This window comes from Rhinatrema bivittatum, chromosome 5 (assembly GCF_901001135.1).
Source record: "Rhinatrema bivittatum chromosome 5, aRhiBiv1.1, whole genome shotgun sequence".
NCBI lineage: Eukaryota > Metazoa > Chordata > Amphibia > Gymnophiona > Rhinatrematidae > Rhinatrema > Rhinatrema bivittatum.
In genome coordinates, this window is record NC_042619.1 from 346,441,426 (window position 1) to 346,469,079 (window position 27,654).

The 27,654-nt window shown below is 40.5% G+C and overlaps 1 protein-coding gene across 1 annotated transcript in view; it reads right to left on the reverse strand.

Moving 5' to 3' along the window:
- Positions 1–27,654, reverse strand: part of NALCN (sodium leak channel, non-selective) — a 549,662-nt gene that overhangs the window by 224,491 nt on the left and 297,517 nt on the right. Inside the window, exon 15 of the mRNA XM_029603307.1 lies at positions 15,856–15,930. Coding sequence (XP_029459167.1) covers positions 15,856–15,930 — 75 coding nt within the window. The remainder of the gene's footprint in view (positions 1–15,855; positions 15,931–27,654) is intronic.

The window sequence follows — 27,654 nt, forward strand, 5'->3', positions numbered from 1 at the left end:
GACGGTATCATGGCTCAAACTTAAACCGGTTAAAAAATAACGACCAAAGAGCTTGCTGTGAATTGAGTTGCTGTGCCTGCGCCAAATGCTTCAGATTCTTATGGCTCTTATAGACAGTCACTGGGTGTCTATTCCACTACTAAACTGACAAATAATTTGAATCATCCACATGAGCTATCTGCATTTGCCAATAGATCGCTGCTCAGTCTGACACTTTTGAAGGCCCATCCCCACAAATATTTTATGATTATTTTAAGAATAAGGTTGATTCTTTAATTGACAAATGTAATCTTCAGGACCTAAATATTATGGTTTTGGATTCCTCCTCAATGATATCAACACTTTTGAGTATATCTCTACTGTCGAGATTAACAGTTTGTTATCAAACTGAAAATTTTTTATTTTTATTGCTTGGATCCATGTCCCTCCTGAATTTTATCATCATTGAGGGATGAATTTGTACAACTACTAACTTAGGCCTAGATTCACCAAACTGCTATAAATAAAGTAGAAATATGGTGCATTAGTGTCTGCGATTAAAAATAATGGGCATGGTTAGGGAAATTACAGCTTTACCGCATCATGTAGTTAAATTTTGCAACTCACGATACTGCGTCAGGCGACACATTAGTGCTTTACACATCAATTTACATCTGGTGCACTATTTTCTTAGTTTTACATACAACATCCTGCAGCTACTTATCTGAGGGTGTGTCAAGCTTCGGAAAAAGAGGAGGCGAGTTCTTGGTTGAAGTTTAATGGATTTAGTAGATAGCAATTTCTGAGTGAGCTCTCCTATCTTCTTTTCTCATCTGTTTACCTTAACCTTTGTCTCGTCATTAAATGTGTGTGGAAGTTTTTGTTAGTCAAGTTTGTCAGTTTGTATGGTGGTAGAGTGATGGAGGAGTGAGGAGTGGAGTCGTGGTGAGGAGGATGAGAAGTGGTGGTGGTGAGGAGTGGTAGTGAGGAATGGTGATGATGAGGATTGATAGTGGTAAGGAGAATTGGTGATGAGAAGTGCAGAGTGGTGGAGAGGATGGAGTGTAGAAGGCATGGGGAGAGAGGATAGGCATGAGGAGAGGAGTAGTAGGGAAAAGTAGAAATAGGGAGGAGGGACAGGAGGATGCGGGAAGGGGAAGGGGATAGGCAGGCGAGAGTAGGATGGAAGGATAGGGAAAGAGGAGGGGGAGTTGGCCAGGCAGGTGCAGGAGTGGGGGAGGAAGGGAGGTGAGTGGGGAGTGGGAGCAAGAGCAAGGAAAATGATACCTCTTTGGTGTCGTCTGGCAGCCAGGAAGCAGGTCGGACTCGTCTTTGTAGCATACAAGTTCAGCCTCGAGGACAACAAGATGCTCATCACCAGGGTGCCTTGAGAACCACAGCAAGCTGTTTGGGAGCTGTGCCATGAAGATATCCAGGGCAGCCAAGCATCAGATATAGTGCACTATCACCCAGGCCATATCTCGGCGCAGCAGATTAAAGAGGAAGCAGGTGGCCCACCACTACCATGACATAAAAGCACAGCTGAAAAGCAAGGTGGCGAGCCAGAACATGTATCTGTGCCAGATAGGAGGAGGATCCCCTTGCCCAGTAGTCCTGACCCCCATGGAGGAGCGCCTCATTCAACAGCTGAGAAGGGACATCTTCGAGGGGATGGATGTCTGTGGGTGCCATACGAGCCAGGGCTGGTAAGTTCACATCACCTGTAAATGTCAAGTCTGCTACAGATGTCCACATATTTTGGCATAAGATGCTTACATACATTGACTGATGCAAAGTGCACATCTTATGCTAAACAGTACATGTGCACTTCTTAGCATTCATTCTTATGTCTTTTTCTTTGTTTCCACAGTTCTCACCCAGGAAACTGCTGGTCTGAGCTGTGAAGCCCCAGGACCAGCAGCACAGCCCTAGGCACCAGCAGCGCAGCACCAGCTCTAAGTGCAGGCTTGCAATTGGATGCTCAGGCACAGTAGAGCAAGGAAGAGAAGGAGCAGCTGCATCAGCCACCAGAAGAGCACCAGCTACTTCCACTCCTTGGTTCATCCCTCCAACTTGACATGAGCCTAATCCTCTCCAGCCTGATGCCATGGGACCAAGCTGGCCAGTCACCACTTGCCTCCAGCACACCACATCACCAGCGGGATGCTTCAGAGACCCAGCCAGATCAGCCCATCAGCCCAGACATGCCAGTCTTGGAGCCACAGAGAGAACCTCAACCACCATCAACCACAGAACCACCAGCAGCAGCAGCAGAACTGGAGCGGCAGTCAACAACTCACTTGACCGCATCAAGAGGAAGCATGGGCTCCACCTGCACCATATTTGGTCAGAGCTGGTGTGGGTGATGAGGGCTCAGGTCACCCACACCAATGCCATTCATGCACAAACAGCAGCCCTTACTCAGGGCTTAACCACCATCTCCATCAACAACCTGACATCCGCTAATACCCAACTAAATCAGATTGCCAGAGTCTGCACCCAGAAGTCCACTCCATGCAGCAATGCCCATCTCTTGGGATGGCCCAGGGTAGGTCCCCCAAAAATATGATGACCCCCAAAAAGCCAAAAGCCCAGGTGAGGAAAAGGCCCATGAGGGGCCCAAGTTGTAAAGGCTCCAAAATGTCACTCAAAGTGACTTGTCCAAACAAGGCCAGTCCTGTGACAGAGTTCCTGTGCTGGTTAGATGGAAGATGTTTGCTAGGCCCGTCCTGACTACAGAGTTCCTGTATCTGCTAGAAGGAAGATGCTTGCTGGGCCTATTATGACTACAGAGTTCCTGTGCCGGCTTGCTGATGTGGACGGTCTACTGTCTGCCTGTGTTGTCCTGCTGCTTATTTTTAATGTCCTCTTCTATGCACTGCCCATAGGCCTGCCTCGTTATGGCCTTTATGCAAACTTTCAGAATCATTTTACATTTTAGATTGTATACAGATGATATTCAGATGTATTTTCCAGTATTAACTGACCTTTCTTCAACAATGCCTCGTTATCTCTTGTTTAGAAGCTATTGTTGACTGGATGACTAAAAATTCACTGATTCTAAAAACTGAAGCTCTTACGATTTCAAGAGCATCAGATGACTCAAACTTAGCTGTGCTGTTGCTTAATAGGGAACGTATTAAGTTCTCAGACAAATACGCAATCTCGGTTTTCTTTTTTGACAATAACTTAAATTACTCTAGTCAATTACATTCTGTTTTGTTGATCAGGTACTTTAAAATGAAACTCATTTGCCACTGGTGACCATATTTGGAGATCTCTAATTACCCTTCCCTGGTCTAGGCATTCAAATTCACTACAATTGACTACTGTTATTCTTTTTATGTGGGACTCCCTAAATGTCGTTTATGAGCCCCGCAATTTTGCAAAATTCTTCTGCATGCCTTGTGTTGAGAGCTTCTATGCGGGATCACAGAACACCTTTACCGATACATATGCACTGGTTACCAGTCGAACAGCATACTAAATTTAAGATTCTTGTGTTTCTTTTAAAATCACTGCAAGAAGATGCTCCTATTTATTTATCTAAGCTTTTTACTAAGTATTTTCCAGCCTAAACTTTGCAATCTGCAAATCTTCACTTGTTGGAAGTAACAAGTATTAAAATGGCTGCTTTACAAGAGATTCATAATTGAGAATTATCAATAATAGGTCCAGCACTATGGAAAGCCATACCAAAGGATTTTTGGTCTTTTAAAAGACATTAAACTATTTAGAAAATACATTAAATATCTTTTATTTCAGGAAGCCTATTCGGCTGGCATCATCTAAGTATATACCTAGAGGTGAATTTTAAAACTCCGACGGGCACATGAATTAGGGGGTGTGCAAAGAAGTCAGGCTGATGCATGCCGAGCGGATTTTAAAAGCCGCCAAGATAGGCGCACATCTCCCGCAGCGCGCACATCTCCCGCAGCGCGCACATCTTACAAGCTTTCAAAAAAGAGCAGGGTGCGGGTGTGGATTGGGCAGGGCATTTTGGGGGTGCGAACATAAGATGTGCGCGGAAAAACCGATGCGACCTGGCGCGCGCCAAGGACCCCCCCCTGCTGTGGATGGCATGCAAGTTAAAATTTAAAAGAAAATTAGGCAGATCTGCGGGACTTACTGGGGGGAATGAAGGCCTTGACACCGGGAGGTCGAACTATTTTTAACTGGGTGGACCTGGAATGGCCTTGCCGCGCGCCCCTGACTTCTGCGGTAGAAGCGGGACATGCGTGCACACTGAAATCCGGCGCACACCTGCGTGCGGCCGGGCTATTTTTATAACGCGCGTGCGCACGCGAGCACACGTTAGAAAATGACCGTGTACCTGGCCGCGGGCCCACGTCTGTGAGCAAATGTGCCACACACACGCCGGTTTGAAAGTTAGAGTCTACGTTTATAATTTATTAGGATAGTTTTTATGCTTTCTTTATCATGTTTGACATTTCCCTCTATGCTGGTATTTTCTTCAAACGCTCTAAGCCGCCACAAATAAAATGCCAAAAATACCGGTTTTCGGTGGTCCCTACTACTTAGTATCATCCCGATGCTAATAGGAGGAACCGCAGGAAGTGTCCGTTCTCCTAACCGGCGCAGAGTTACATTTCTTGGGCACCTGATGTCGTGAATGTGTTACGGACGCACAATCTGTCCCTTGCACATCTTTTTACAGCACGGCAGCTCATTTGCCTCTTTCATCAGGTGCCCAGGAGAGTGGGATTGTGCGCACGTTGAAAAAAAAACGTGCCCCCAGGTTGGAGACATGGTTTTTCGCGCTTGATATTGCCTCAGCCCCTGCGTCTCAGCTGGCACCGACTACTATGAGACGCGCCTTTTAATTTTTCTCCTTAGGAAAACGCGCCACTCATTCCTAAGTGTTTTCAATTGTTCCCTCAGTGTCCGTGAGCTTAAAGTACACCGGACTGTCACTTTTGCAGAGCTCCAGCAAAACCACCTGTGCTCGGGGCACTCTTCACCGTTGATCTCCCCAATTGTATTAACTGTGACGACTGTTTGTACGTTTTTATATCCTTGCCCATCTGACATCACCCAAAAAATATTGCATATTATATATATATACATATATATATATATATTTATATATATATATATATATTAGAGATGTGAATCGGAACCAGAATCGGATCCGATTTCAGTTCCGATTCACATCTCTATAGATGTGAATCGGAACCAGAATCGGATCCGATTTCAGTTCCGATTCACATCTCTAATATATATATATATATATACCAACAAACTCCCCAACAGACTACTGTCAGGGTTAAAAGCACTATTATAATATGTAATAAAGCATTTCAAAAGATGTGGTTATTTTTGAAAATATAAAATTTATTAATGGCTTCAACCAAATCACCAATGATGTGTATGAATAAATATATTACAAACCATGAAATATAACTTACTAAAATCCTCACCAAACACCTTAATATTGACCCTCCATCCTCTTCTAATATAACCCTCAATCTGACCCTGATCAACTAAATATTCCCTCCTCTCATTGACGTTATAACAGGTCTATGTTAAGGAAATACACCACTTAGTACTTCAACTATCTTAAATCTCGTGTCTTCAATCGCATTCCTTGATTCACACATTGATCAACTACTAGTGGTGTATGTCCTTTAGATGTCTTTACATCCCATCCCGACAAGGTCCTCGTTTCGCCAAGATTGGCTTCTTCAGGGGAATACTTTAATTATGGCCAAACGTCAATGGAAACGAATAAATTCCATCACTTATATCTGAAAACACAAAACTCACATGAGGTCAAACTAAACTTCCCCTCTAGTACCTTAATTCTTTATAATTAATCACATACATCCCAATGATAATTCCCAACCCACCTATCAACCTTTCCATATATAATAAAACCTCTATTAAATAAATTATGCCATTTAAGTTTGCAAAAAACCTTACCCTGATTCCCACTCCTACCTGCACTCTAAGCGGAGTGGATACAGGAAAATACACATCCAATTCACTCCGGCTCAATGGCTCCTACGTTTTACGTGTAAATTCTCCCGAATATGAATGTGAACCTATATATTAATTCAGAAGAATGAAAATGTATTCATGCTTCGATGTTCCATATAAAAAAATGAAGCTTGTATGTTGATATTTCAGAATATACGTTAACCCAATATTTTTTATAGTCTAGTATTGTCTTATGATTTAGCCACTGAGACACCCCTATGTTGTTACCTCTATGCCGCCTCTTCACTCCGTCCGCACATGCTTCCGATCATAAACACTCCTCCCCCGGTTTCAAATTTGTATCACCACACCTACAAAAACCACAGAGAGTCAACCCGCGCTCCTCCTAATATCATGTTAAACTTACCATCCCCCAAATACTCTGCTAACCCACAAATAAACCTCATAGGATACCTTATTTGAGGAAAAAACCGCTGTATTCAAAAATGGAGTCACCACTCCCTCGATCTTAGCAAACTTTCAACCAGTACAGCGTTCAACCGTACCAGTATCGGTTTCTTATCTTCTCAAATTAGTTCAAACAGCTGCTCCAAAGTCCCTCTACCTCTCACATGTTTTCCTATACAAAAGATAAACAAAAGCCACGTCTAATTCTTCACTGAAACGCTCATTTTATAAAAAGAGCTCCAACACTCACCTTGCTCTTCAATGACCATGCATGTCCTTCAGAAGCTCTGTTTAAAAGCTCCTATCTGCTACTGCCTTTTATGTGCTCCTCCTTAGTGTGTACGTCATCCAATCCCGTTTCACGTTGTTGTTACCAACCAATAACATCACTTCTCCTATAGTCCTTCATTCAGGAGCCCCGTCCTTATATTTCTCAGTGTTCCATTCTCAACACCTCATTAAACCGAATCCCCGCTACATCCTAGATCTACTCAAGATATTTGGCAACTACCGTATACTGGGTAGAATATATGACTCACACATCTACATCCTAGATCTGCTCAAGATATTTGGCAACTACAGTATACTGGGTAGAATATATGACTCAAACATAGCATTGAACCACTAGTTTATGATATTAAAAAGACGTTCATACCTTCACTATCAGAACTATTAGTCCAATAGACATATAATCCCTTCCATCCTACAAAAACGCTTCCCACTCAATTGTCGCATTTAGTCCCTTAGGTGCCATTGTTTGCCAATAATAAATGAGCCTTTGTTCTGTTTGCCGCAGATCCTGAGAAATGTTCCCACCCCTTCTATTAGATCGTTGCTGTAAAATGCAAAATTTTAGTTGATCTTCAGTGTGTCCACAGTCTTGCCAATGCTTCACCAAAGGTGACTCTAATTTACCTGTGTGTATACAACTTCTATGTTGTATAATACGAGTATGGATTGGCAGTTTAGTTTGACCAATGTATAGTTTCTGGCACGGGCATATGATGACATAAATAACCCTATCTGTACTGCAGTCAAAATGACGGCTTAACACCTGTTTACATGGCATAGTTGGATGCTGAAACATTCTTGTTAATATGACATGTTTGCAAACAGAACATCCCTGGCATCTGAATTGACCGGGTGCCAATTCTGAATTCTCCTGACACGAATCCGAATGCACTAATAAATCCCTTAAATTGCGTCCTCTAGTGCGTGCAAATAAAGGTCTGTTCTGTAATGATTCGTGAAACGTCAAGACATGCCAATGTTGAAGTATAATCTCCTGAACCTTCTGTGTTCTTTGTGTATACGGAAGTACACACACTAATCTATTCTCTTCTTTTCGCTGCTTAATTTGAAGAAGGGATGTTCGATCCGCATATAACCCTCTCTTATATGCTGATTTAATAACTTTACCCGGGTACCCCCTTACCAGGAACTTATCCCGCATCTTACCTGCCTGTTTCTTATACTCATCCTTACTACCACACAGCCGCCGCAATCGAAGAAATTGACCCGCTGGAATGTTTGCAAACTTAAATGGCATAATTTATTTAATAGAGGTTTTATTATATATGGAAAGGTTGATAGGTGGGTTGGGAATTATCATTGGGATGTATGTGATTAATTATAAAGAATTAAGGTACTAGAGGGGAAGTTTAGTTTGACCTCATGTGAGTTTTGTGTTTTCAGATATAAGTGATGGAATTTATTCGTTTCCATTGACGTTTGGCCATAATTAAAGTATTCCCCTGAAGAAGCCAATCTTGGCGAAACGAGGACCTTGTCGGGATGGGATGTAAAGACATCTAAAGGACATACACCACTAGTAGTTGATCAATGTGTGAATCAAGGAATGCGATTGAAGACACGAGATTTAAGATAGTTGAAGTACTAAGTGGTGTATTTCTTTAACATAGACCTGTTATAACGTCAATGAGAGGAGGGAATATTTAGTTGATCAGGGTCAGATTGAGGGTTATATTAGAAGAGGATGGAGGGTCAATATTAAGGTGTTTGGTGAGGATTTTAGTAAGTTATATTTCATGGTTTGTAATATATTTATTCATACACATCATTGGTGATTTGGTTGAAGCCATTAATAAATTTTATATTTTCAAAAATAACCACATCTTTTGAAATGCTTTATTACATATTATAATAGTGCTTTTAACCCTGACAGTAGTCTGTTGGGGAGTTTGTTGGTATATAAGCCTCAGCACTAGGGGAGATAGTATTGCCAAATTTTTGGTTATATATATCTATATATATATATATATATATATATCTCTATATATGTCTCTATATATATATATATTATATATAATATATATATATATACATCTAAATATCATATATATATATCTCTATATATATTTCTATATATATATATATATATATATATAAATATATATATATATTTATATATGTATATATATATATACGTATATATATATAAATATAAATATATATATATATATATATATTTATATATAAAATCTACATGTGAAAGTCTCTAATAATAGATTATACGTGTAAATGTTGGACCCTCTCTAGAATGCCCTCAGACTGCCCCTATATTACATGCACTTATTTACACACAAAGGGGGCAATTTTCAAAAGGATCCACATGTGTAAATGCAACTACTATTATAGCAATTTTTAAAAGCCATTTGCCTGCATGAAGTGCACTTATGTGACTAAATTCTATGGACTATTCAATGGCATATATTGTAGCAATTTTCAAAAGCCCACTTACATGGGTAAATTTCATTCACATGTGTAAAACCCATTTTTAAGCGTGCAATTGATTTTGAAAATCAGGCCCATACTCTTTTTTTTTTTGCGTGTGTATATTCAAGGTTAATAAAACCAAAACCAAGGAAGGTTTCTATAAACTTCATGTACTAAAACACCTAAAGCCGCTCCTCCACCATCAGGAATTCCGAACAGTTCTACAATCCCTGATCTTCAGCAGCTTAGACTACTGCAACTCAATGTTATTAGGTCTCCCCAAATCCACCTTAAAACCGCTGCAGTTACTGCAGAATGCCGCTGCAAGAGTACTGACCGGAAATAAAAAATCGGATCACATCACCCCAATACTAAAAAGCCTACACTGGCTACCAATCATTCAGAGAATTGAATACAAAACCCTGACGATCATCCATGACGCTTTACACAATTCAGTTAACTCCGCAGTCAGTAAAATGTTCCACCCCCACAAACCTCAACGGAACACCAGAACTTCTGAAAAACGTCTACTCGAAATACCCACATATCCCATGGCTAAGCTTACTAACACCAGAAATAGAGCTCTCTCCTTAGCGGGGCCTAAACTCTGGAACGCCCTACCATGCTACCTCACCACTATCATCGAAAATAAATCATTCAAAAAAGAACTGAAAACCTGGATCTTCAGCCAGACTTTCAATGATGATTTAAGCAATCCACAATTGTGATGCCTTAAGCTTCCCATCCTTCTCCCCTCTTCTCTTCTCCGCATACCTACCCCTTCCTCCTTCCATTACCTACCCCATCCCCCCCTCATTTCCTTCTTTTCCCATTCAGACTTTCTTGTATTCAGAGCACGAGTTTGTATATACCTTCCTCGTTTTTCGTTTCTATTTTCTTTTTCGTTATTTGAATTAAATTATTTTTTAGTTATTTCCTGTTACTTCCTTCTCCATATGCTAGTTGCATATACTTTTGTTTCTCAAATTGTTCTATGTATCATTGTTTCGTTCCAATGTAAACCGGGGTGAAGGCATGTGCTAAACCTCGGTATATAAAAGCTTCAAATAAATAAAATAAATAAAATAAATAAATATACGTGAGTACATGCTTTTTACATGTATATATGTTAATTGCTACGCACGTAACATTTTCAAAATTTACCTTTTAGCGATATATGTCTAGAAAAAGAAGTTTTCTGCACATAAATTCCAAGAAAAGAACCCCCCATACCACAAATTTCAGATTTGGTCCCAGAAACATTGCTCAGCCTTTGAACAGAAGTTAAATTAATTGTCAGCATAAAGAAAACATGAGTTATGCCTATGCATCTCTCTGTACCGGGGAATAATAGCTAATGCTTTGCTTAACATGGGATGTGCATGGAGGAGCACTAATTTGTGCACACACATCTGTTTATGTTTGTGCAAACATGTTTTAAAATGATTTTTTAATGAATTCAGCAGCAACAATACAATGTAAGTCACGATACAGCACAAAATTCAACACACGAGAGAGAGAGAAAATAGTCAGAGTAAAAAGAAAGCATTAACAGCAATAATAGTCAGTGAGAACAGCAAATCTGGCAGCATAATTAGAGACAGTTGAACAATTCGATCATGCTCAGCATTATATAACAAATGAGTAATTATCCTCTCAGGAGCCTAGAAAGAGGCTAAGAAAATGGAAGGAAATAAAAGAGAAATACAAGGTAGCATTCCTGGGAGATCTCCTACATACCTGGCTAGAACGCCCATAAAAGAAAGACACATGTAAATGTAATCACCTCCACCCATCTTTAAGAAAGGAGATCGTATTTGTTTGGAACATTTTGATATTTGTCTTTTGATTCCTTTGTAAAAAAATGCTACCCACTGAGTGCAGCCAATTATTCACCCCAAGGTTTCATTCAGGATTTCCAAAACCATGCAATGTTTACTCTTGCAGCTACTAATAAATGAGTTTCTAAGTTTGTCCTTTTTCCTGATGAGCACATGGACATTTCCTAATAAAACTATTAAGGCATGGGCAGGAAAAGGTGAACCCTGTGAACTTTTGAATCCAAGAGAGTTTCTCAAGCCAATAACATCTACTAGATTTGTAGCACTAAGAATAAGGATCCCACCTGCACCATAATCTCTCCAGGAGTAGCTGTAGAGAGCTTCATGTTGCATAGTCTGACTGCGGTGCAGCACCACTGGTACAAAATCTTCTACCCTTTCTCCATTTTTGTCGTACAAATTTCCTTGTGTAATCCTCCAAATAATCTCACTCATCTCCCTGGCACCAAGATCTTTAAACCATATTTCTAAATAGATAAATAAATGTATTGCTATTTCAGATTACTTTCCTTATCCAGAAGATTGTGATAAATTTTGGCAACCAGTCCCATATTAAGGAAGAGATTCCTCACCAATTTCTCAAAAGCCATAAACTGTCTGCCATAATATCATTGTTGGGGATCTTGCTAATAGATCTCTTCGATTATATGTAATGAAACATTGAAAGATCCTTAACTAACAAAAAGAACCCCCACTGCTTGAATAACTGATCTATATTTATTTGAATTCTGCTTTTTACACTTTAAAGAGGATTACATGCAGGTACTTCCCTATCCCCAGGGGGCTTGCAATCTAAGGAGGTTATTTTCCAAGCTTCGATAGGCCCTTATCACATGCGTTAGGGCCTTTTACGGTGGTGAAACCACATTGCCATGGTGCGGCTGGCTGCAGGCTATCATCTGACCGCCCCCTGCCCCCCTGCAGTGCAGGGTTCATCATTCCACACGAAATGATGAATCCTGGCCTAAGTTTGTACCTGAGGCAATGGAGGGTAAAGTGACTTGCCCAATGTTACAAGGAACAACAGCAGGACTTGAACGTTGGTCTCCTGGTTTGTAACCCACTGCTCTAACCACTAGGCTACTAGGGGTGTGCATTCATTTGCAATGAATTGGCAATCCGCAACATATATGCCATATTCATTGTATTCATGGGGGTCATGAAACGAATGGCGCCCCACGAATACAACGTATCACTATCGAATAAACCCCCACCCTCCTGACCCCCAAGACTTGCCAAAAGTCCCTGGTGGTCCAGCAGGGGTCCTGGAGCGATCTCCTGCACTCGGGCCATCGGCTGCCGGTATTCAAAATGGTGCCGATAGCCTTTGCCCTTACTATGTCACAGGGGCTATCGGTGCCATTGGTTGGCCCCTGTCACATGGTAGGAGCAATGGACGGCCGGCACCATCTTGTGCCTGCATGTAATCTGCTTTAAAAGTGCAAAAATCAGAATACAAATAAATATAGATCAGTAAGGTGACAAGACCCTAGATCTTTGTTTTGGGACAATATAGCTATTTTTTAAAATATAAGGAATATTAAATACAAGCGGCTGACACCTCTGTCCTGTCATCAGGAAGGCTAAGAGTGGCAGTTCCAAGGAAAGTAAAGATTTTTTAAAAGTGGCACTATTTTATAGTGACATCAGTGGAGCAAGAATTTGCTCCAAGAGAAAGAGATTTTCCAAGTGGTGAATTAAGCAAAAGACAGAAGAATTTAGCAGAGGGCAGGAGTGTTGGTGGACAGCTCTGACAATCCTAAAAAGTATTTGTGGTGAAGCTAAACTGCACCCTACGGGGAACAGCCAGAAACCAGTAACCCTGCTGTTACTGAGTTCCAATGTCCCTGGGAGATTTGCAAGAAAGAAAGGATAAGAAGATTTGGTTTCAGATCTCAAACAGATTCCTGTGCGCTGAAGGTAAAAAAAAAAAAAAAAAGAAGGGACAGAGTATTTAATAGTAGAAACAACTGAATTGTTTTTTTGCCTGTTCTAGAGGGGAGAGGGAATTTTGTTTTCTGTATACAGTAACTGCTGTTCCCCTGAAATTAAAGGCAGCAATTTACTTGTTATCATTTGTTTTTTTTAGCTAGATAAAACAGTTTCACCAAGCTACCAGGCACCCTCAGCAGAAAGACATTTAGCTTACAGCAGATGATTACTGTCATGGTTAAAAGGTGAGGTGAAAGAGACTATTTTAGCCAAAAAAATATCCTTCAAAAATTGGAAGAAGGATCCATCTGAAGAAAATAGGATAAAACATAAGCATTGTCAAGCTAAGTGTAAAACATTGATAAGACAGGTGAAGAGAGAATTTGAAATGAAGTTGGCCATAGAGGCAAAAACTCATAATAAAATATTTTTTAAATATATCTGAAGCAAGAATCCTGGGAGGGAGTCGGTTGGACCAATAGATGACCGAGGGGTTAAAGGGGCTCTTAGGGAAGATAAGGCCATTGCAGAAAGACTAAATAAATTCTTTGCTTCCTTGTTTACTAATGAGGATGTTGGAGAGATACCAGTTCCGGAGATGGTTTTCAAGTGTGATGAGTCAGACGAACTGAACAAAATCACTGTGAACCGGGAAGATGTAGTAGGCCAGATTGACAAACTAGAGTATCAAATCACTTGGGCCGGATGGTATGCATTCTAGGATACTAAAGGATAGGGGTGTGCATTCGGTCCCTACATATTGGCAATCCACAATGGATGTGGACATATTCGTTGTATTCGTGGGGAAGCGAAATGTATCGCGATTCCCCATGAATACACGAATCTTTGCTGAATTATTCAGCTGCCTAGAAATTAATTTAAACAAACCCCCTACCCTCCTGACCCCCCCAAGACTTACCAAAACTCCTTGGTGGTCCAGCGGGGGGTCCGGGAGCCACCCCCTGCACTCACACCCTCTTTGCTGGTTTCAAAATGGCGCCGATAGCCTTTGACCTACTATGTCACAGGGGCTACCAGTGCCATTGGTCAGTCCCTGTCACATGGCCATCGGCGCCATCTTGTGCTCCTACCATGTGACAGGGGCTGACCGATGGCATCGGTAGCCCCTGTGACATAGTATGGGCAAAGGCTATTGGCGCCATTTTGATTACTGGCAGCCGATAGTCCGCCCTGCCCCACTCCCCAGCCCCCATTCCTTTAGTAAAGCCCCAGGGCTTACATGCGTCACCGGGCCTTTTTAAAATAGGCCCAGTGCACGTAACCCTTTGAAAATCCGGCCCAATTTTTATATTCTTGTATAATGGCATAAATTCTAACTCTCCAGTCTTACTATTCAGACTTCTGACCTTCACATACAGACATTTTGAAGTTTTTTTTTTATTTGTATTAATATTCCTATATACATTATTGCCTTATAGTCCAAGAAAACGAGAAGATGGCTAAGGATGAAAATGCCTTGATGACATGTCAATAGAATTTATACTCTGGTATCACAGTGTCCCATGATTATCCTCCTTCCACCACATCTTTTGAGAGGCCTCTAATGTCTACATCCTTGTATAATGCCATACAGAAATTAAAACTCTTGACAGGAAAAATGTTTTGTAACAATCTTCAAGTACAAATAGGAAAATAGTGCATAAGAGGAAGTTAATAAATGCTTTAATTAACCAGAAAGTGGAGAGATCCTTAAGAAAACAAAACACAAACATTATGAGCAGAGTAGCAAAGCTAGAAAGATTTTAGTACACAGGTTAAAATCATTATGGGCAAGCAGATTGGTAGAAAAATTATCTACTATGGATGGAAAAATAGTGTGTGACCCCCATAGAAATTAGGAACATCTTTGAAGTTTGTTATATGTCAGAATTTGATTAAAACAAAGAAGATATAGCAAAGTTTCTTGAGAATTTAAACATTTACACTCTGATAGAAGAGGAAGTGGAGGCACTTGAAAGTCAAATTATAAAAATGGAGATAAAGAAGGCCATTAAATCTCTCTTTTCAGGCAAATGTCCTGGGGAAGATGGCTTTACCTAGGGATGTGCATTCTGGAGAAACGAAATAGAAATTGAGACGAAATTTCCTATCTAGTTTTGGGTTGTTTTCAAAATGGAATGATTTAAATTCTGAAGAAATTTTACGGAATTTCATTCCATTTTGAAAATTGGGGAGAAAAATAAAAGGCACCCATCAGGTCTAGCCTAGGCCTAAAGTGGGGGCCTCCCCTAGGGAATAGCCTGAAACCCAAAGCAGGGGCCATGGTCTATGCCGCCCCGACTCCTCCTGTTTCGGTCTTGATGCCGCCTCGACTCCGCCCCCATTTAGGGATCGCACGCAAAAAGTCCCTTTTCGCGTGCGATTGCTTTGGAAAATTACCCCCCTAAGGCCTGGTCCGAATGGTGAATCCAGCAAAAATGGGGGGGCAGGGGCGAAGGGGGGGTGGGCCTGCAAAACCCGGCAGCCATCGCTCCACCGCGGTGTAATTGCTGCCAGCTTTTGCACCCAATAGCGCTACCATGAAAGGTGGCGCTATTGCACACAATAAGCTTTACAAAATGACCACCTAAGTATGTAGTCGTGCGCTGTAACTAATGTTAGTGTGCACTAAAAAATGCTACTTAAAAATGTAAAAGTATCAATTCAGAGGAATTCGTTAGCTAGAAAAAGAGTGCAGTAATTGGTATTACTGCGCACTAAGGGATATGCAGTGCGCACTAACACGAAATACGAATTTTGACAAAATTTAGGCAAAAATCATTTCGTATATCGGCGCTACCGAACCATGATGAATTAGACAATATCGCTGTCATTGTCTGAACATAATGACTGAAGATAATGGACAAAGTTAGGACTTTTTCAGTCTGATAATCAGTATAAATACATGTTATGCAGGTTTAGTCTGAGCTTTTTCTAATGGACAGAAAAATATTCGTACCTGTTTGAGTTTCTTTAAATCTTCATCAAGTTCCAAATTGTCCAAAATAACCGCCACAAAGAGACTTAGTAAAATCTACAAAATAAATGAATGATATTTTTTAAAATATGTATTTTTAAGATAGTTGCTTAGATATGTTAAATCTTTTAATACTTTGAAATCATATAACAGTAAAAAAAAATCATCATAACTTGGGCATTTACACCTTCACCTGACACAGAAATCAAGAAAAAATGATAATCACATGAAATAATGGAACAATAAATATACATCTTTATTACAAATATTATATCCAGTTTGGAAGGTTAGTAAAATCAGTTGCATAAGCAACAATGACAAACTTTCTTCAACAACATCCCAGGGCAGCAAGATGTTTCAGATATTAAATGGATGACCATATGGTTACTAGCCAATATATATTGTATCTAGGGCTACCAGCCCATCCAAATTCCACTGCTACACCTGGACACCTGACTAACTGAGGACACTTTAGCCAGAACCGTACCTAGCAGCTGCACTTAGATCAGTACTGTAACCTGTGGTATCACCAGGCTGAGGGGTACATTTGAGTCATTGTTGGTACCCCACATAATGGCACCACTCATAGAATATATAGAGTACCTATGGAACCAGCTCACAGTATAATGAACCCCCTCTTAATTGCCATCTGGGGTAATGATATTTAAAACCCAGCAACAGTGATGATGGCCACTCATTTGCCCTTGTACAAGGCCCAAATGTTACAATCCCAGAATTCTTAAAACTCAATTCAACAGCATGCTGTGGTGAACTTAGAAAGTTGTCTAATTTGGTAAAAAAAAAAAAGATAGACTCCATCAGGTCTATACAAATCTTGGCAATCAACTGCAATAAACTAGTGAGATAAAACTAAACCCCATAATAAAACAACATTTTTTCAAATTTCCCAAATATTATATCAACATGCTACAGGCATCTTACCATATCCTCCTAGGAATGTTAGCAAAATGACTTTGCAAAAGAAAATTCGTTATGAATAAATAAAAATCCTTCTTAATCCTGAGAATAAAATTAAAAGAACACAAATCATCACATCCCAAATTTAATATCAAAATTAAACTAGAACACTCAAAAGAATAGGTAGAAGTCGGTCTCAAAACAAGCCTCTTGTATCCAACCAACTGATTCTAACCCCTAAAGACAATAAACCGAGATGAATTCCAAAGCGAGGTTCAGAAGCTCTCTGATCAAAAAATCTTAGGAATGACCACAAGTTCAAACAGTGGCCTCTTGTTGAAAGAGAGAAGGAACTAAAAAAGAAAAGAGATGAAAAATAACAAACATAAATAAATTAACGTATGTAACCTATACATCTTTTAGAATGCCCACACCCTGAATGCATAATAGTAGAATTCAGTGTTAGGCTCTGAAGCAGCAAGAGAGGCTGCACCAGTCCTAAGGGAATGCAACCCAAATAAAGATGGATTAAAAGCAAATACAGCCAAACAGTTTTTTTTTAGCAGAGTGTTACAAACTGAAACTTAAAGGAGAAGCATTTTGATGACCTAACCAAATCAGAACAGTAAAGGGACTGCAGGCCAAAAAAGTCCTACCACATATCACAGGGCAATAATCCAAATGCAAAGCAAGATACAAATTAATTCACACAACCTTTCCCAACTGATCTGTCTTAAAATAACAAATGTGCAACCCCCCCCCCCCCCGAAAAAACAAACAAACAACCAGCATAAGTAAAATAGAGTTGTGTTAAATCATGCTGTCACCATGGTCCACCATCTGCATGACCATTCTGAAGAACCCACAAAATTAATTTGGAGGGGAAAACCACTGCACAGCATGGAAGTCCCATTCCATCATTTTATGTAGACAGTCAGGGGTGGGGGAGGCATTACAGTTGGATCAGAAAAACTGTACAACTTGAGAGTAAAATGCCACACCAGCTAATGCAACAAAGTATGACAAGATAAATCGACCTCTTTAGCACATAAAATTATATAAAAAATATCAACATCCACAATAGACTCTAAAGTGCTTGAAAAATACAAAGAATAAAAGGACATACACAATTCCCATCCCTTGTCATAAGATTTCCAGGTATTTGATGAAAAGGGATGCTGAAGAAGTTCCCAAATTAAAGGCAAATGCCATCCCACCATTCATCATGTCCATCAGGGAAATGCCTGCTCCCAGAGCAAATAACCAAAAAAAAGGGTCCTGTGAAATTGAGATAATGAATCAGACTTTTCAAAAGATTTGTATGCATAAATGGACTTTTGAAAATTGCTATGAGATATGCTACTTTTAAAAATCTCTTATGCAGTAGTACATTATCCAGCCACACAAGGCCAGATAACTTTAGACCTACTTAGAAGCAAGTCTAAAGTTTTCTGGCTGACCTAGCCAAATATTCATCTAGGTTAACCAGATATCTCAGCTCCTCCCTGAAATGCTCCCAAAATGTCCCTTTTTATCTGGTAAATTATTGTCATATAGCTACTTATCCGGCTATAATTTGGTTATCTAAATCAAAAGTTTTCCGTCTAAATGGCTTTTGAATATTGACCTCAAAGTGACCAATTGACGACTGAATTTGATGCAGTTAATTTATGGGCAGACCAAGCTAAACCTATAGCTTGATCTAATCCTTATCCAAAGGCAAACATGACAGCATATGTTCAGAATCCAGCTCAATTCCTAAAAAGGTGAGCACAGTAGAAAGGTCAACTGATTTCTCCAAAGCTAAAGGGATTCCCAATTCTTTCGCAAGCCTTTCAAATGGCGACAAACATCTGAACCAGCATGACCTTCCAAAAGGAAATCATCTAAATAGATTGTTGCATTCAGCTGCACCGGCTGGTCTTACATATCCACCACCCAATGAAAACAAAATGAAGAAAACGCTTCAAAATAGGCACAAGTTACTGAGAAGCCCATAGGCATACATTTATGAAAAAAGTATTGTGAATTAAACCCCCAAAGATGAAAAGAATCTGGATGAATCAATAAAAAGTGAAAGGCTGTTTCTAAATCTGATTTAGCCATTAGAGAACCCATACCAAATTGTTCAGAGCTCTAAGCTGACTTTAAAAAAAACCTATCACTGGATAAGATAAATTGTGAATTAGATGACATTTTCCCACCTCCTTTTCATGAACAATACCCAAAGGAGAAATCACTAAATTTTCATTAGGAGGTACACGAAAAGGGCCAACTATTCTCCCCAAAACCAATTTCTTATCCATCTTTTCTTAAACAATATTGAGTCTCAGAACCACAGACTTAGCATTACTGGTTCTATAAATAAGTCTAGGACCCATGAAATAAATTTTAAAACTGTCATAAAACCATTCCAGAGTAAAGTAGCATCACTGGTATTGGGGTACTAAGCTGACCAATGATCCAAAGCTTAGTTGTAGAAGGAGCCTTGAGGAATGGTCTATGGGGGCGAGAAGGGGTACTGAGCGAATGCCATGACCTCTCCCATAACTGGTTGATCTACACACACATTGGAAAGTAGGATAGCTCATCTCCACAGCTGGAACATTTGCATCAAAACTGATAAGCTGATTCCACACATTGACAAGCATTAAAGTGGTAGCGCATATTGGATTTAACACCTCTGATGATATGATCTTGGAACTCCTCCCACCTCCCCAAATAAGGAGCCAAATTATGACACATTTGGAAATGAACCACCGTGAAATCCAGGACGAAAGGAGTAGGCCTTATTGGTGACATCTCAGTCAACCAACTATCCACAACCTTAAAACCCCAGGCATTGGACTTATCTTTTGCTAACCTCTTCCAAAATTGATCATAATTTATCCAAGCTCACTCCCATATGTTCTCTGAGCAAAACTAAATAAAAATAATGAAAGCTAGGGTAAAATTCAGGTTTGGCTTTTCCAAACATTCCTGCCAAAATATGAAAAGCTAAAATCCTGTATGAATGGATTTTGTAACCGTATGCTGTCACTTTTTACTATCATCCTTAGTATCATCTCCTTTTTTCTTACCAGAAGAATCCTGCTCCCTAGCTAATAAAGAAAATATATCAATCTACTTGCCCTGAATAATCTTGATCTTAATTTTAAAGGAACATAAATATCTAAATACTATAAGTATGCTCTTGAGTAGATACTCTACCCTCAGAACCACCAAGTCAGTTAGTACAATGACTCAATTTTGGTAGAAATGGCAAGGATGAACTGATTTTTCTGACTCAGAATCCAAAGTTGACCCAGAAGAGTCAGACAAGACCTTCAAATCAAAGGAACCCTAAAGTTCAGCTGGCTCATTATAAATCCCTCTATGCTTCTGCTTTTTCCTTTTAACAATATATGACATGTTCCTTAAAATGTGTCTATTTTTTAAAGCCTTAGAGAAACCTTTTCCCTTGCTCTTCCTTGAACCTATCTTAACAGAAGGCCCCTGTTGTACCATGTCATTATCTAAATTCCTTTGTCAGAATCCTCTTCAGAATATCTTATATTAGAAACGTCTTGATAAACTTGAACTTCAACAAGGCCCACCTGTTCAGCAACACTAAGGACATCATGTCATCTTATGGAACCAAAACCAAGAATTACAATGAGGAAGTAGAAGCAGAAGCTTGTTTTTTATTTGAATGATCTCTGACAGAAGTTGAATCCCTGATCCATTCTTTGGAAGTACCAAATGTCTTAACCCAAACTCCACGAGAAGAAGAAACTGTATCAGACTCATTCTGGTCACAACACAGACTGCTGTGCTGTGAGTGTCAAGAAAGTCAGCTCTTTTCCCAACACCATTGCTCGCAAACCCTGTAAGATTTCCTTTGAGCAGTTGACTGAGAGCCTTTTTCAGGAGCCATGTTCCTGACAAAATAGCAAAGACAACTCAAAAATTAACAAGATTCAAAAGAATCAAAATAATAACATTACCAAAAAATCCCAAACCAAAGCGTTTGAAATAATTAAAATAATACCTCTTTCAAAATTTATGAAAAATTAAATCCATCTAAACCTCAAAACACCCCAAACTTTCCGCTTTATAATAATAATGGGGCAGATTTTTAAACTAGCGCACGCAGGTACATTTGTGCGCGCTACCCAGCGCACACAAATGTACCCCCGATTTATAACATGCACACGCTGCAGCGCACATGTTATAAAATCCAGGAACGGTGCGTGCAAGGGGGTGCACACGTGCACCTTGCACGCACCGAGCCCTAGGGGAGCCCCAATGGCTTTCCCCGTTCCCTCTAAGGCCGCTCCGAAATCGGAGCGGCCTTGGAGGGAACTTTTCTTCCGCTCCCCCCCAACTTCCCCTATCTAACCCACCTCCCAGCCCTACCTAAATCCCCCCACCTTTATTTTTTACGCCTGCCTCTGTCAGGCGTATCTTGCGCGCACCGGCCAGCTGCTGGCGCGCCATCTCCCAGCACAGCAGCTGTGCCGGAGGCCCTCTGTCCTGCCCCCAAACCGCCCCCAGATCAGCACCACACCCACGGCCCCGCCCCCTTCCCACCCCTTTTTCAAAGCCCCAGGACATACGCACATCGTGGGATTTGCGTGTGCCACCAAGCCTATGGAAAATAGGCTCAGCGCGCGCAGGGACAGGTTTTCGGGGTTATGCACGTACGTTACGCGCCTGATGCTTTGAAAATCTACCCCAATGTTTGCAAACCAACATTAAATGCCCCCCACCCCATACTTCAACACACAAACATAACTAGCAGCAAGTCACTTTGGCCACCCACCAAAAACAGTTACTCCACACAGAAGAGACCCATAAGAACAGTCAGAAAACAATGCCAAAAATCATTCTCTATCTCTCTTTGTATATATATATTATCCTTACTGCTTGCCAAGTCTCCCACATAGCTCTGGACCTAAAAACACTGCACAAGCAAACACCGCTGCAGCCAAGATGAATGAAGAACACAGAAGAACCAAAAGCCTCTGGAGCTGCTGAATAAAGAGCACAGCAAACATACAAAAGAAGAAAATAACACATGAAACAGAAAACTAGCATAGAACCCCCCCTCCCAACTGAGGGACAACTGGCCCTAGTGCCAATGTGATATAAACTCCATGAAGACCTGAAAAAGCTGTTCCTCCCCAGAAAATTCCCAGCTCCGTCCAGCTAATAAAATTGCGTACCAATACCAGCTCAGATAAGAGGGCACAGCCAAGTTAAATTCAACCCCATTGAATCAGGTACTCAAATTCTTTTTTTTTTTCAAAATTTTTTTATATTTTTGCACGAATACACTTACATTGGAAAAGTTGTGCATCTCAAAAATGATACATATTGCACCAAAATTATAATAAATGTAGAAGAGGCGGTAAATAGAAGCGTGTTCATTAGAAATCACATAATTATGCCGAGTAGTGCCAAACGTATATTTAAGCCAATACCTCGGTGGAATCTGTACGGGTGTGTGCAGTGAGGAAGGCTTTGAGCTGTTTGGGTTCGAAGAATATATAGTTAGTATTTAAATATCCTATGCAACACTTACATGGATATCTAATAATAAATCTAGCTCCTAATTGGAGTGTCTCAGCACGCATAGCAAGAAAACGTTTTCTACGCATTTGTGTTATTTTAGTCACGTCTAGATACATCCAAATTTGCCAGCCATAAAAAGAAATTTGGTGATTTCTAAAGAAAAATTTCAATACGTTATTATGGTTGGACAAAAATGCAAATGATATCAGAAGTGTTCTTCTGTGACTTATTTCCATTTTTTGCAAAATCTGAGAAATATCCAACGTTGACGTCCATCTATTCATCTCTCCTTCCACCCATTCTGCCTGTTGAAGATAATAGACCTTGGTAATCGCTGGCATCGCTTGCAGAGGAATTTTCAGAATTTGCACAATATATTGTTTAAATAGCTCAAAAGAGGAATTTAACTTTTTAATTAATTTTAAATAACTTAAAAGGTGAGATGACTTATTGTACCAATGAAAAGAAATTATACATAAATGCTATTGTACATTAGCTTAGGGTCCTATATGCATCCCCTTTTCACATCTCTGACTGAGAAAAAGGGAACATTTTATACTCGAGGAAGCATATTATATAATTAAGATTCTTGGGGGCCTATGCAATATAAAGCACAGCAAGCAGGTGCTGAAAACCCAATCTGACATAATGTTATGTTTCGAGACTAGACAGGCTCTGCATCAGGGGTTAAAAAATGCAGTGATGTCCAACATTTAGCATATCGTGTTGTAAACTATCGCATACTTCAAAGCTTTGTTGCATTAGGTTTTTCCTTGAAGTTGGAGAAATTCAAACACCCAGTTATGAGGAAAATGATTGCTTTTATTTGCATAACATAAAATTTAAATAAATTGGACTATAATTTGACTGCAGTCTGATTATTATATGTGACCAGATTGATATCTGGGGGCACTGAGAGGAGAGGATCAACTTGCTGGTGGCTGAAAGGAATCAGTAAGTTTTTGCTTGGGACATTGTCTTTTTCAAAAGTATTGGGGTAAAGTTAACTAATTGGGAATATTATTTAGTGTGTTTGTGTGTTTGTGCTTTTAATAGTCAGTAAGTCAGCGAATAAACAAGTTAGACTGTATTTTTAAATGGTCAGTCAGTAAGGCAGCTAGTAAGCAGTAGTTAGTGTGTTTATTTTTAAAAGTCTGTAAGGCAACTAGTAAGCAGAACTGAGTGTTTGCATTAAAAAAAAAAAAAAAAAGTAACCAGAAGCTAGAAATAAACTAGGAGCAGTGTATACCTAAGTAAAAAGGTTGAAAAGTTCAGTTCAGTTACTCACTTTGGAAAGGTGTTGAGGTAGTGTGCAAATCTCTATTGTTTATGTTCATTGTGGATATTCTGAAAACCCGACTGCCTTGATGTTCCCCAATGAGTGGCTTGAAAAGCACTGACTTATAGGATTGCAATTCTATAGCTTCCATTTAGAAAGCATAGATTAGGGCCAGTTGCATGGTCCTTGGTACGCCACAAAGATTTTGCCATTAGTTGCACTGCACTGTAACTTGACTAGTGACCTGAGGTATCTTCTTCCCGTTTCATGGAGGCTACCTGTTCAGGTATACTTTAGGTGCAGGTGCTATTACACCACTTCTGTGTGCATTCATTGATTGCTAAGAGCAGCAACTCAATTCACATAGTAGTAGCATATACTGTCACATAACAGTATGGAGGTCACATTAACAGCTACTGAGCATACTTAATGTTCTCATCCAATTTCTTCCTGTAGATTGAAGAAGGCGGCCCAGTAGCTGTGCCTCTGCTAGAGGAGGCTGTTGGACTGGCTGCAAGCATGGAGGGATGGGGCTAGATGTAAGATTTTTATCTGGCCATCAAGGTCATGTTCATAAGGTCTGTATAAGTCCTCTTTCCATCTCTGGTGATGCTGCTGGCCTACTGCTCTGCCAAACCATGTCTGCCTTCAGCTTCAAAAAACCATTGTTCATACATACTACATGAAGACACTTCCCTGGGTCCAGATCACCCTCTAACTGCTGGCATAGGTAGTGGATGATTTCCTTGTTGAACCTGAACCTGCGCATTATTTGCTCCTCTGAGAGATCCATAAAATTTATCCTATATACCCTATGTAATAGGTATCTCTCCTCCTCCTCTGCTCGCTTTCCCTTCTTAGCTGCATAGATCTCCATACCCATAGGGTCAGTAGAGTCATCTTGAAAATGGAGTCTCCAAAGCAGACTAGCTATAGCTAACCCCTGAATGTTATGGGAACAGCCTTGATGTGCCTGTATTCCCCCCAATCTATTCCTCAAACTCCCAGTATATACCTGTATGACCCAGGTAGCAACCAGTAAGTTCCTATCTATTCAAGGAACACCTTGTGAACCCCATCCCACACACACACAGTCTATCCTTGATGCCCCCCTCCCTGAATGACCCACACTTTCCCAATGTCTATCAGTAGGTCCCTGTCTGGCCCTGACACACTCCCTCACACTGCATCAGCGTCCACTCAAATGGAGGAGCCAAGCCACCGAATGACAAAAGGGAACAGAAAGGAAAAGTTTGCAAGTGTACATGTAGATGAGCTGAAGTAAACATACATGCATAAATGTGCATACGTATGCGTGTTCGGTGCTTTAAAAATGTCACTATGCACATACCATTTACCATACTCCGACCCGCCCATTTTTTCCCGCGCTTAAAAGCACCTGTTTATGGCTATAGACACGCCTATATGCCAACTTTTAAAAATTCATATTGCACTTGCTCTGCCGGAATACACGCGCAAACGATCTTTATCGTGTGAGTATTGAAAATTAATCTGTTTATGTCTTTTCTGTCTGACTGTAGCCCTGCTTAAGGATGTCCCTCGGGGGTCAGCTCTTTCAGCAATGCTGTTTAACATCTAATTCTGGCCACTCTGTAGAATTTTGTTTAGCTTAGGCGTGAGAGTTACAAATTGTATTCTGATGATGTTCAGTTTTTCTTCCCTATTTCAACATCTCTTAATGATTCATTACTGCAAATCACTTACTGTTTCTGAGACTTTTTTTTCCTCTCCATGCTAATTTTTTTTTTCACTAGCTTGTGTCTATTTCTTGTCCTCAAAATAGCCGACTGCCAACACATGGAAAATAAAGAAACCATTATCTACGCAGAGGTTGACAAATTATCAGTTCTGAGAAAGTCGGTACAAGACTGTCTTGATATCTGTGAAGTACTATACATCTGTCAGTAAATTTTTACACATTTTACTCAGTCACTACCTCAGAAAAACAAATATCTGGGTGGACTATTATAGAGAAACAGCTTAAGCTGAGAATTCTGAGGTGAAACCGTACAATTAAGATAACCTGTTGGCGTGATATCTCTTATAAGGAAGAAAATCTGAAATATAAATGACATGCAACAGCAATGCTGTTAATATTGAGATTGTTTTGAGGAAACACAATGCAACTTATTTCGCTTAATATTCAAAAGAGAAAATAATTGATGGCTTTAGGCCATGTGTTGTCGTTTTGAGGTGTTGAAGTGGATTCTTGGGTACCGTGGTGTTGGCCACTCCCAAGGGGAGGAGCCACATGAGGAACCGCGGTACTAGGCTAGACTCTTTACACGCAGACACAGAGAATTTGTATTTATTATACAGCTTGCTGGTACTGCCCAGGGAGCGGCAGCAGTGAAGGTAACTCAGTAGAAGCAGTCCAGGAGTCCTCGGCAGAGGAGACCAGTCCCACACTTGGGTTAAGAACATAAGAACATAAGAAAATGCCATACTTAGTCAGACCAAGGGTCCATCAAGCCCAGCATCCTGTTTCCAACAGTGGCCAATCCAGGCCATAAGAACCTGGCAAGTACCCAAAAACTAAGTCTATTCCATGTTACCGTTGCTAATGGCAGTGGCTATTCTCTAAGTGAACTTAATAGCAGTTAATGGACTTCTCCTCCAAGAACTTATCCAATCCTTTTTTAAACACCGCTATACTATCTGCACTAACCATGATGAAGGGCAGCGCAGGGTGGCAGAGGCAGGACCTGGATGTAGACTCCAAGCGCTGAATCTGAAGGTGAGACAGACTGAGAGTTGGTACTCACTGAGCAGTTGACTGTATTGATGAAGATCCTGGCAGGCAGAAGTAGAATGGATGATGGCACCAGCGTTGGGAATGCAGGCCCTCGAGGAGCAAGTACCCAGTTTCCCAGATAGGTATCCGAAAGAGAGAAGAAGGGCCCCCGAGGAGCGGGTACCCAGGTTAGTGAAGAAATAATCCGAAGGGCAGAGAGAGCTTCCAGCAGCAGCTGGGAAGCAGCAGAGCAGCTTAGACCGGGCCAAGTAACTGCCATTAAAATGCCTAGCCTGCTTTCCCAATACTCGGCCTATTCAGACGTATTCGTTTGCAGTAGGCAGAGACCTTACCAGTTCATCGAGTCTATGACTGCTCCATAGACTTGCTCTCAGGCAAGCTTCTGCCCAGAGGCATAGTCTACCCTCTCTATGCTACTAAAACAGAAGCAAATGATTAAGTATATTAAGGAGAATCTGGGTAGAGGCTTCATCTGCCCTTCATCATCACCTACTGGGGGCTGGGTTCTTTTTTGTTGGGAAGAAGGATGGATCCCTGAGTCCCTGTGTAGATTACCTAGGCCTTAACTCCATAACTAAGAAGAATTACTATCTGCCCCTTTTGATATCTGAGCTTTTAGATTGCCTATGGGGTACAAAAGAGTTTACTAAGTTGGTTCTCCAGGGAGCAAACAATCTAATTAGAATTCATGAAGGAGAATAATGGAAAACCAACTTTAACACCCTTGACAGACACTACGAATATTTAGAGATGCCCTTCGGGTTGGGTAATGCCCACGCACTATTTCAATTCATGATCAATGAGATCTTCAGGGACCTTCTCTACTACCATGTGGTAGTTTACCTGAATGACATTCTAGTCTTCTCCAAGTTACTGGTGAAACATCGGGATCACATAGAGCAGGTCCTGCAAAAACTCTATGAACACCCCCTCTACAGAAAGAGAAGCATGCTTTTGAACAAGAAGAACTTCCCTTTTTGGGATACATCATCTCCCACCAAGGCCTCAGTATGGATCCAGACAATTTAAAGTTATATCTCCCAGGATTTGTGCACGCTGGGCTTTTAAAATCGGGCCCTATATATCTTTCCATTAGAGAAGACAACAACTACATCAAATAATGACTGATTTCCCATATTTCTTGGGAACTATCGATTGCACTTACTTCCCCATAAGGGCACCAGGAGGAGATGAGGCCACCTACTGCAATCACAAGGGCTTCCACTCCCTCAATATGCAGCTGGGTTGTGAT